Source organism: Melospiza georgiana, chromosome 2 (assembly GCF_028018845.1).
Source record: "Melospiza georgiana isolate bMelGeo1 chromosome 2, bMelGeo1.pri, whole genome shotgun sequence".
Taxonomy (NCBI): domain Eukaryota; kingdom Metazoa; phylum Chordata; class Aves; order Passeriformes; family Passerellidae; genus Melospiza; species Melospiza georgiana.
Window position 1 is genome coordinate 18,024,771 of NC_080431.1, and position 12,125 is coordinate 18,036,895.

At 45.3% G+C, this 12,125-nt stretch overlaps 1 protein-coding gene across 1 annotated transcript; it reads left to right on the forward strand.

Moving 5' to 3' along the window:
- Positions 1-1,089: 1,089 nt before the first annotated feature.
- LOC131096761 (coagulation factor VII-like) lies at positions 1,090-9,098 on the forward strand. The gene is made up of 8 exons (XM_058045343.1): positions 1,090-1,159; positions 3,387-3,547; positions 4,121-4,145; positions 4,237-4,350; positions 5,279-5,419; positions 7,631-7,737; positions 8,249-8,369; positions 8,560-9,098. Exons 1-8 carry the CDS (start codon positions 1,090-1,092, stop codon positions 9,096-9,098), a joined length of 1,278 nt encoding a protein of 425 aa, XP_057901326.1.
- Positions 9,099-12,125: the final 3,027 nt, after the last annotated feature.

Consider the following 12,125-nt stretch of genomic DNA (forward strand, 5'->3'; position numbering starts at 1 on the left):
CCTCTTGGGAAAGTGATTTCAAAGCAAAATATCCAGCTGTGTGTACTGCCCCTAAACAACAGGACTGCATGGAAACAACAGCCAGGAGCCTGATTTTCCTAAGGAATCACAACTTCTGCAAGGAGCTATGCTGAGTATTGGCACAAAGTAAAAATCCAGCCGCTGATTTCCTTTTCTGTAGCATTCAGATGCAGTGCTGACCCTCCTTCCTTTCCAGGCAGGAAGGGGAGAACAGCCTGGAAAACAGTCCAGCCTTCAGCTAATGCTCCACTTCTCATAGACAAACATGCTCTTTACCTTGCTGCTATCTTAAGTAAATATTTCCCCAAGAATGTTGTCAGCTTTCCAGTCTGATGCCATGAATTGATTTCCATTAAATCAGGGACTGTTTATGCTCCACATAAAGCACTGTCTGCAGAGTGGCCCCTCAGACCCTGGTAGCTCCTAGAGAAGTACAACATGGATCAGCTCAGTGCCACTTCCAGCTGCTACAACCTGTGCAGGCCACATGGCTCTGGCAGCACAGATGGGGAGAACCAGTGTAGGGTCTCTTGCTGGTTTCTTTTGCATTCCCAGCAATTTCAGGAAAAAGTGCAGAGTTTCAACTGGTGATAGAAAAATGGGAATAGATGCCAGTGGCACAATCATACTCCAAAGCACTGCAAGGCAATATCCTGACTGCTGATGCAAGGTAATATCACATCACCACTCTCTGCATGTGGTGCTATGTGGCCAAGTTAATGCCTGTCCTATGGATTCAGGGTCCCAGCATTCACGTTTCTCATGGAAAAGGTGGGTTAAAAGGAAAATGCAGGCCTGGGGTAGCAGCCTGTGTAACCACCATAGTTTTTGCATGGGTCAGGAGAGCACATTTCAAAACCAAGCTCCCTCGTTTCTGTGAAAAGGGCACATTGCAGGATTTGTGTGTGCCCTTCTGCTCAGCTCACCAGGCTGTCATGGATCTTTTGCTGTTTCCATGACTTGCTGGCCCCTCCTCTGGCTCCAAGCATTTGAAGCTGAGCCCTTTGGCCAAACAGTCCTTGCTGAAATGTCAATACACTGCCAGAACACTGGCTCACAGGGTTCATCATGATTTCCAGGCAGTATGTGGCTTTGTTTCTCTGCTTTCTGCTACTGATCCCTCTTTCTCTGGATGCAGGTATGTTGCAGGATATAGCTGTAATGATGTTTACTGGCAATGGACCTCTTTCCTCTTTCCTGTTACTGAGGTGATTTCCACTGCAAGTTTTGAGCACTGCTGTGTGTTTGTCGTGTCTCCTGCTGTGCCTGTGCATTATTCTAAAGCTCTAATTTACTCTCAGCAATGGCTCCATGCACTTGTTCTGCCAACTAAGGAAAACCACCTCTAGACTGCTAAATTAATTTATCTTGGTGCACAGACAGCAGGCAAACCACCAGCTGTCTACATGAAGAAAGGAACTGGGATTTATGGTTATTTCATGCAGAACTGGGACATTTTTCAAAGCAAAGCATCAAGAACCTGTCACTCAGCTGATGAGCAATTAAAGCGGGTAGGATCCACTCTGTTTCAGTGGAAGGCAGAGAAGAGGTAGCTCTTCAGTAGTATGTCCAAAAAACAGCTCCCATATTAATAAAGCAGACCCAGTGCTCTCAGATCCCCCTTTAGCCATTAACTAGGTCTTGTTTGTTGCAGTGAGAAAGGTGGGGAAATAGGTAGCAGAGTCAGAAATTATCCAATACAAAAAAGTAGATAATGCTAAATGGATGTCCCAAGCCATGTGCTCAGGCATGCTCCTCTGTCAGAGTCTGTGCTCATGCACTGATACATGTGCCACATATCTGCAGCATAAGGTTAACTAAAAGCCTTTAAAGAAAGCCATATCAAATGCATACATCCTGACTGAAATCAAGGCAGAAAGACCCAGCTGACATTCCTATAATGACCAAATGCACCCAGGGATAAATTCAGTGCACAATACTTCGTTCTTCTAAGTAACTTTGAATTACTGGGGGAAATTACCATTATTCTGCATGTAATTCAGCAAATATCCTGAATTAGAAACAAATGTTTATGGACACACCTCACATCACTTCAGACTGGAATAAACCCTCTCAGCATTTATGACTGAGTGTATATTGGTGTGACACACATGAGTCTGTCTTTCAGCATCCCTCAGGGCCCTTTCATCAGGTAGAAGATAACTCCCACTCTTTTTGAGAGAATGTCCTGGGGAAAGGCAGGCGATATGCATCAGCCTCAGTCCCCAAATCTACCCACAAGCAGAGGTGAAACAGTTAAACCGCTGAAATGTAAACTGCCATGAAGCTCCAGAATCTCCCCTAATTTTTTTATCCCCTATGATAAAAAAATAATTTAAAATGTCAAGACTTTTTCTGTGTAGTATGTGGAGCAAAATTACACACCAGCACTTGGACTTCTTGTTCCTTATCCTGAATTATACTGGGGGAGCACAGTTGTGTGATGTGCTAATACCCTGAGGCTGAGGAGCAGGTCAGCACGGTGACCATGACATTGGTGTTTCCAGTTGCAGTTCTAGGAGATGAGCTCTGCTGATGCCTGCTACCAAACCTATGTACCCAATATCTTTCCAAAGCATGGTAGAGACACACAAGAAGTCCCCTTCCTGGCTGTAGTCTGTGGTGATGGCAGGAGCTAGGAGCCATTCACAGGCTCCACTAGGAGATGCAGTCAGCATTGTCCAGCCTTCCTATGTACCTTAACATAACCTTTTCCATAGAAGAAAAATAAAGATAATATATTAAAGCAGTGGTTCATAAATTGTGGTCTACTAGCATTGGGGTAAATCCCTTTTTCAGGTCCATCAAGTGGAAGGGTATGAAATAACATGTGAGTGTGGGTGAAGGCATGACTGTGGTCCACCTGTCACTGTGACTGACTGTATCAAGTACAGAATTGCAGCTTTTACCATGTACACCAGTGTTAGATAAAGTGACACGAGCTTTCCAGTGCCATGCACACCAGGGCTTGATAAAGTGACACAGGCTCTCCAGATGCTACAGCTGTGTGAAACTGCTGCATGTGCTAAGATGCATATGACATGCAACAGTACCTCAGGAGTCACTGACATGCATACAACACACAGACACACAGACAGACACACAGACAGGCACACCCCCACACACCCCACTGCTGTAACAGGCCATCTTCTCCTAAGCTCCAGGATCTCTAAAACTCCTGTGTTGTCGCTTTACCTTGAGGCAGGCCAGAGGAAAGAGACTCTTTCACATCTGCCCATTTCTTTTCTAAAGTGTCTCAGAAGAAGCTTGGGAAGCAGAAAAGCTTTCAGGGGAAGTTGTCCCCCCATCCTCTCTGTCTGACAAGCACAGCTCTATGACAAACAGAACGTGCTGCTGTTTTTCAGTCTTTCTAAAGCAGGAAGAGGCAAGCAATGTTTTGCAAAGACAAAGACGAGCCAACAGCTTCTTTGAAGAGATAAAACGGGGGTCACTAGAGCGAGAATGCATAGAAGAAAGGTGCTCCTATGAGGAAGCAAGAGAGATTTACGGTGATGTTGAAAGGACAGTAAGTAACAGAAAGCTGGGTGAGCACTCATTGTCATAAGAACTCTCCCTACTCTAAGGTTGTGCTTTGACACTTTAAACCACCAGAGTTTAAAAAGCACTTTGTGTCCTGCTGTTTGCATTTTTCTTTTCTATTTACAGGGATAAATTCACTACAGCAGCAGTGAATTGCAGGAGGGCACACTGCATGGGCAATCCCAAGCAGTAACCATTTAGAGGATGGTGGGAAAGCAGATGCTCTCTAAGACATCTCCCCAAACCCCCAGTTATGCCTGCCCTGACAGTACTTGAAATTATTGTATTGTGCAACATTTTTTTCAGTCAATCCCACCTCCGCTATACAGAGCTTATTTATGTATGACCTATTTATGTGCATTAAACAAAGCCCTTCTCTATTAGTATGTGAAAATAATGTACAATCTAAAAAATAGAATATTTTATGGATATTAACTGTCACAAACTATAAAGTCAGAAGTGGCATCACTCTGACTGTCTGTAACCCATGCTGTGCAACAAGGGCTGTAAGACTTGACTTGATTCTTCTTTAATTAAATCTCACATGTTTTTCTTCCAGGAAGAGTTCTGGCACATCTACTCCGGTATGATCATTCAGGATGTTCTTACAGCTGTGGACCACTCCCACTGCTGCAGCTCTTTGAGTGAGCTGGACTGACACTGAGTGTTTTACAGACCCTAACCAGTGTGACTCCAACCCCTGTCAGAATGGTGGGATCTGTGATGACCAGTTCCAGGATTATGTTTGCCGCTGTCCCGTCGAATACGAGGGCAAAAGCTGTGAAAAAGGTCAGCTGTGGCATAACTTACCAAAATAAAAATGCTGTTATTAATTCAAATGCAAGGCATTGAGATAACCAATAAGTTTACAGTCACTGTAATTCAGAATTTGGACTTGAAGATCCCTTCCAACTCGAGATATTCTATGGTTCTGTGATTCTGCATCATTCTAGCTGTGACAGCTTCTGTTCATTGTGCTTTTGGTGCTGAGGGATGGATCTAACCAGATAGCAGTCAGGCACTGCAAGGCAGCAAGATACTTATTGCCCTATAATGACTTTGTGGAAAAAAAACAAAAATTGCATTTGCACATCATCTGCGAGAAAAGGAGGAATTTCCTACTCAAGTACTGAACTTACTTTAACTTAGACACTCCATGCAGTTTGTGAGAACTACGCTGCATATGCACAGTACAAAGCCCAAAGGGAAGGATCCAGTGGTTTATGAAGTTAATACACACCTTTCCACTGATTTCAGGGGGCACTGAACATTGAGTGTTACATCCTCAGAACATGCAGAGTCTGGACAAGGGCTAGGCACTCATTGAGTCTAGGCAGGCAGTTTCAACAGTCATCCCAGAGCATCCTCCTGCTAAATGGCAAAATGTCACAGAATTAAAATTTTTCAGTGATATTTTACGATGGTTACCACACAATTACAATATCTCCATTCTTGAGACAGCTCAGGTACTGTATAAATGGTGATTGATTAAATTTTAGGCATATATTTCTTAACCAAAGCCTATTCTCCCCTAACTCTTGGAGATTCAGGCCTACTTAGCTTTTGATGGAAAGCACTTCTGATGATGTTGCTCTGCATAAATCACAAAAATCTTTTTTCCTGCCTTGCTTTCCTGATAGCATTCCAATTGCAAGTTATCAATGTTAAGCACAAAAACCCAAGTCTTGAATCCTAAATGTTCTTTCTCTGACTCTAGCTGTGGCTGACAAACTGAAGTGCATTTTTGACAACGGTGGCTGTGAACAGTACTGTACTGACAAGCAGTCCAAAACACGACTGTGCTTCTGTGATGATGATTACACTTTAGCAAGTGATGGCGTGTCCTGCATCCCTCAAGGTAAGACACTACCAACCTGATGCTAAGCATAAGCCAGCTCTGGAAGAAAAGTTTTCAAAGTGTACATGTCAGGACATGCAATGCATAATGCTCAGATACCAGCTCCTCACCTCTCCTCCATGGGCAGAGTCCCAAATCCTACATTTGGCTTCTGGTGTAAGTTAGCTACCCCAGAAAAGCAGTGGTTGGTCAGCATGACCACCAAGCAGAGATCCTTTTAGATCCTGCACCCACAGTAGGAAAATATTCTGGGGGCAGATTTGTTTTACTGTTGTCTCTCCAATCTGAAATTGTGACTAGATTTTACCACTATATTTATTTCAGTACAGGAGTCAAGACAGGAAGAGGCCTATTAAAACCAAAGAAAAACAGTTAATCTCTTTTTCTTTCTCTTTCTTTCTTTCTTTCTTTCTTTCTTTCTTTCTTTCTTTCTTTCTTTCTTTCTTTCTTTCTTTCTTTCTTTCTTTCTTTCTTTCTTTCTTTCTTTCTTTCTTTCTTTCTTTCTTTCTCTCTCTCTCTCTCTCTCTCTCTCTTTTATTTTCTTTTCATTCCTTTTCTTTTCCTAATTGCTAGGAATAATACACTTATAGTATTCCTCTAGACACTATGGCTAGATATTTTTTTCATCTAGCAAGGTAAATTTCAACTGGGACTAGAGTAGTGAAAGTTAATCTTTTTGCCAATACATAAGCTGGCACCCGACTCTTTTGCAGATGCCTACTTGAATTACTTTATTAGAGGGAAAAGGAGACCCCTGGGGATATGAACATAACAGCATAATGGACACAGCCACAGGGAGCATGCAAAGTAATTCTGGAGTGGTGCTCCCCTGCACACACCTCAATGGAACACTCATGCAGAGAGCTGGTAATGACAACCTAGCTCTCAGCAGCAGCAGCAATTTCATTAGAAAAAAATGTCTGCTAATGTGCTTATCCCTTATTAACAGATTCTGCAATACCACGTCATGGGAAAGCTGCTTTTGTTAAAAGCTAAGAACAAACAATTCAAAATTCCTCACAGGCTTTTCAGTGCATCTTTCCCTGCAAGGAAGATGTATTTGTTGCTGCTTGCGTCTTGGGGACCAAAACAGCTGTAAAATTGACCATGTGTTGCAAGTGGAAAAAACTGTGTAACTGCCAGGCTGACAGTCCCCTCACTGTCCCTCTGTCATCTCCCACAATGGCCCAAATTTGTGTTGCCCTACACACAGCATTAGAGACACAGCATTAGAGGCTGTGCCTGTTTAATCTTTCACCAGCTGCCACCAAAAAGCCAGTCCTGTTTCTCCATACCTTGCATGGACCTGTAAAACCTTGATGCTGCCTTCATGTCAGCTGAAGTACTTACAGCTCCATGGAGATGCAGCGTGCAGCTCAGCAGAGACTGTAGGGCCCTGGCTCCCAAAGAGGCAGAAACAGAGCACTCCTCCTCACAGTGCTACCCCAGAGTGAAGTGACTGCCAGACAGAAGGGATGGTGTGTTCAGTTTCACCACAGACACACGGCACACGGGCACCCCCGAGGTTAGACCTTCTCCTTTACAAGAAAATCCAGCTGGGTGAAGGATGTACTAAAAACACCAAAACTTCCTCTGCACTACAGCTGAACTGCAAGTTCAGTCAGGATTTGATTGTCTTTATTGCCATTCTTCACATGCTGGCTCAGGCAGAACAGAGATGTGCAGTCTGGAAGAATCCAGCAGGCTCTGGACACAAGCAAACAAGGTAGTGTGGGAGAGGCACGCCAGAAAACAGAGTCTGCCCTAGGGACATCTTTGGCTCTGCCCAAACAAAGGAGGGCAAGACCCCATGATTAAGCCTCTGTCTCACCCTGCCGTGGATGCTGTGACTTAAAGTCAGCAGGGACAAAGAAAATTGTAGACTACAGAGTCATTGTGTTGATGTGTGTCTTAAGCAGGTTTATTGTCTGCAAAGACCTATGGTAGGTGACTCCATGTCAGTGATGCTGTAAGAACCTCAACTCTAACTGTAAGAGCATTTCTGGCTGTTTCCAAACAAAAAAAAAACTACTTCCCTGCTGAGCTGCTTTACATTATTTTTGAGAATCCATGCTCCTAGAGTAGAAATCAGTTTTTCAGCTGACATAGCTTCACTGAAGACATTACACATTCGCTGTGAGTTCAGTACAATAAAATCTTTGTTGCCTTTTGTTGTTTTGGGTTTTGGTTTTTTGTTTTCTTTTTCCTCAGTGAAATACCCATGTGGGAAAATACCAGTGTTGGCAAAAAAAAATTCAACTGCACGTGGAAGAATAGTAGGTGGTTTCATCTGTCCTCCAGGTGAATGTCCATGGCAAGTGAGTTTTCAAAAATCTTTCATTGCTTTTATTTTTAAATTTTCCTTATGAAATTACTACACTAAATTCGTTGCTTTAAATCTATGATGTAAAAATTCATAAAAAGTGCCATATCTTGATAACCAAATTCCTTCTTCATCCATAGCCAGCAGATCCACCTTTTTCACTTAGTCACCTTAGCTTTATTCCAGAGTACCTGGTTTCATAGGAGTAGAGTGGTAGCACAGCTGTGTCTATCTCCTGACCCCCTCAGTCCTTAACTTCACTGCCAGCAAGAATTTTAGTGGCAGCTTCCAGGGATACACTTTGGGCCATAATATGCAGGGTCCATACTACAAGATGAAGAAAATGTCCATGGGACGACTTCCCTTGCTAAGTTCTCCATGGAGTCAGCGTGGTATTGTGGAACAGTTGCATGAAGGGACAGAAAGAAGCAATATGAAACCCATCTCTACTGAGATCTCTGTCAAGAACATTTGAGGAAGGACATAAATTTGCTTTTTGTTGGCAGGCCCTTATAATACTGGATCAGAAAGAAAAGTGTGGTGGCACGCTGCTTTCCCCAGGGTGGGTGGTCACTGCAGCTCACTGCTTGGAGCGCGTTCACCCTAAACAGCTTCGGGTCAGACTGGGTATGTATCTTCCCCTCCTCATCTTATCAAGGTGGTGGCAGCGTCCCAACCTGATAAAATCAGAGTAGAAGGCTTTGGCTGTACAAGCTAATTGTCCTTGGAGGTGTCAGACTAGAAACACCCCACATCCTCAAGCTTCCAAGGACTCAAGGAGCTACCTGACATGACCTACAATTAATAACTTTTCCAGGTGAACACAAAATAAACGTTGATGAGAAAACTGAGCAAGAAAGTGGAGTGGCCAGGATGATCATTCATGAAGAGTACAGGAATGGACTGGTCAATAATGATATAGCCCTCCTGAAACTGGAAACACCCGTGAATCTCACTGACCATGTGGTGCCAATATGCTTGCCTGAGAAAAGGTTTGCTGTGTATGAACTGTCCACCATCAAGTTCTCCACAGTAAGCGGATGGGGACGCCTAATAGATGGAGGTGCCGCCTCCTCTGTCCTGATGAGAGTTGATGTGCCACGTGTAAAGACACAAGAATGTGAAAAGGAGACTGATTTAAATATCACAGAGAATATGTTCTGTGCAGGAGACCTGTCTGGGGTGAAGGACTCCTGCAAGGGAGACAGTGGTGGTCCTCATGCTACACGGTACAAGAACACCTGGTTTCTGACAGGGATTGTCAGCTGGGGAAAGGGCTGTGCTGTTAAAGGCAGCTATGGGGTTTACACTAGGGTATCCAAATACATTGACTGGTTGAGGAAGCACATGGACTGATGATGTTGAGCCACAGCACTTCCAGGTCGTGTTATTGCCCCCCAGTCCCTCTGTACCATCTTCCTATTGAAGGATTCCTTCATTATCTTAGATATTTGATACAGACCATACCCACAACACTATTAAAGATTTTAAGTGAGCCTAAGGCCTACTTGAACACATAAAATAACATCCCTCTCAGTGTTGTTTGTAAACTGGTGTATCTTGTCAAGCAGGCAGAGAATGACCGTAACAAATCAGACACAATGTCCCTCCTGTTCTGCATCCATTTCTGCTAAAGATCAGAGCTACATGCTGAGAGAGAGACTATCAGCAACACATCATGCAGACCATAAGCCTTCCTCCAGCCACACTCTCAACCTCTGGTAATCAGTGAAGTACAGACTTCCTGAGCCAGAAGTTGCATTGGACTGAACAGTCATGAATGAATGTGTTGTCCATAATTGTGTGCAATCTCCTTTGAACACATTTATGCTTCTGGCTTTCATAACTTCCTATGCTATGGATCCTGTAATATAATGATGAAATAGCAGAAACAAATTAGAAAAGGTGCTTCCTTTAGCTTATGTTAGAGCAGCTTTCTCCAACAGTTGCAGTGGCAACGGGGAGATTTGAAGGGGAAGAACTGTAGACCCTCTCCAGGACAAGAAATCTGGGAAAAGATTGATTCCATATTTACAGGTCTGCTATGAAAACTTGATTTAAATCTTCTTGCACCAAGTATTATTGCTGTAAGGCTAGTAAGTGCAGTATTTAACCCTATATTTATGAATGGTAAAGAATACCACTGATTTAATCTTATCTTTGCCTTTATATTATTCATATTGATAGAAAGAGTGCAAATGAAAGGGAATGTTTATCAGTTGTCCAGCATAATCTCAATTGTACTCTCTATCCTGAGATCTAAAACCAGAACAGGATAATTATCTACCCCTCTGCAAAACAGTGACCTAAGACCATTCACTAAAGTCTTAAGGCATAAATGATAGAACCTGAAGCTCTCTGAAAACATATACAGTTCAAAAATGTACTTTCTAACCTTAGCATGAAAACACTGAAAAGGTGAGGAAGACAAAACTGAACTAGGAGATTGGAAAACAGTTTAACTATCTCATGCAGAATTTACACTCTAGATTGTTCAGATGATGCAGAATATCAACTCAATCACAAAAGCTTATCAGCAAGTAGGGCACAATTGATCATACTCCATTATTAGGGGAAAACATTGTCATTGTATGGTACATACCATGCAGTACTGAACATCCTATAGCCTGTTTTACCAATAGAGAAGGAAGTTTTACTGTTTGTTTAGGTAGTGAACTGAACTAGAAAAGGCAGCAAATTTCAGAGACCTGAAAAACAAGAGTACAGTATATATGCATACATGCACTAGAGATTCTCCTTGCTCCTAAAGAGAGTCCAGTCTCAAGGAGAAGTAGTGACCAGCAAATAAAGCCTCATTTTCATTTAGATGAGGTGCTCAGCACTGTAAAACCATCCCTGATGACCCCTCAAGGCAGAATAATTTCTGTTTTCCATGATCCACAAGATAGTTGCTCCTCTATAACACTCCAGTGAAAATGCTGATATTTGCGAACAAATTACCTTGCAGAAAAAAGGCCAAAAGAAATCGGTACTAAAAAATGCCACAAAAAATTACTTTTTCAAAACAAATCTGGGTTTTAGATTATATTTTTAATACAACAGCCTGCTTAGGAAAGCCAAGGAGATGAAGGAGAGCGGAAGGCTGGCTCTGCAAGCACCGAGGACGTGGCCGCCGCAGCGCACTGCGAATCCCCTCAAGATTGAGGCCAGTTTCAGCCGAGGGCTCCGGGGCGTGGAGCCAGCAGGTTCCAGTGTGGATGTGGATGGGACACACGGCCGGGAGCAGCCCGGGATGTGGATGGGACACACAGCCGGGAGCAGCCCGGGATGTGCATGGCACACACGGCCGGGAGCAGCCCGGGATGTGCATGGCACACACGGCCGGGAGCAGCCCGGGATGTGCACGGGGCACACGGCCGGGAGCAGCCCGGGACGGCGCCTGCTGCGGGCTGCGGGCCCGGCTGTGCCCAGCGCTGGAGGGCACGACAGCTTACCGAGGCGCGATTCACTGCCCCTCCTCCAAAATAAAAGGTGCAATTAAAACCAAACCAAAGCGCCAAGCTGCCTTGGGCTTTGAAAAAAATAAACCAAAAGAAGAGCAGCCACATCCCCTCGACTAAGAAATCCCGCCGGGGCTGTCACCCTGTCCCGCCGCTTCCGCTATTTCTGAGCAGGGTGAAGCTCCGCGGTTTCAGTCTCACCCCGCCCGAGGGGGTGAAGACTTCGGCTTCCGTCCGTCCCGTCTGTCCCGTCCTTGCTGTCCCTCCGTCCGTGCCGTGCCGCCATGTCCGGGTGCCTGCTGCCGCTGCTGCTGGTGCTGTGCGCCGCGCTGCCCGCCGGGCTCCGCGCTCAGGGAGGCGGTAAGGCGGCTCCTTTCCCGTAGTTTCGGGAGGGGGGGATCTCCCTTCGCACCGCTCCTGGGAGCAGGCGGGGCCTGCCGGGGGAACGCCGCAGGGGTGGCGGTCGGTGCTGCGGGTCGGGGGCGCACCGGGACAGCGCCGGGGAAGGGGAGCGGGCACCCCACGGCAGGTTCGGTTCCCACACGGCTGAGGGCTTACCACACCGCCGTACGGCGGCGAGCTGAGCTGCGGGGGCAGGCAGCTGCCGCGGGCATCGCGGGGACGGTGTAGGAAGGTGGGATTGCCCGCCGCTCCAGCGGGAGCACGGCTGCCGTCACAGCCTGAGGCGCTCCCTCTCCTGGGTGAGGGGAACGTGTGAGGGGAGTCGTGGTTGGGTGCGCTGGGCCGTGGAGGAGCTGGGGCACAGCGAGGAGCGGGTCCCGCTGCCCTCCTGTGCCGCCAGAGTCAGCGCCTAAATCCAAGGCAGCATCAGCAAATAACTTTTCAAAAGCTGTTAACTCTTTCTTCAGTGAGTCAGACTGCTTGGGGTTTAAAACAAGGTCTTTGGCATGTTTCTGGAATA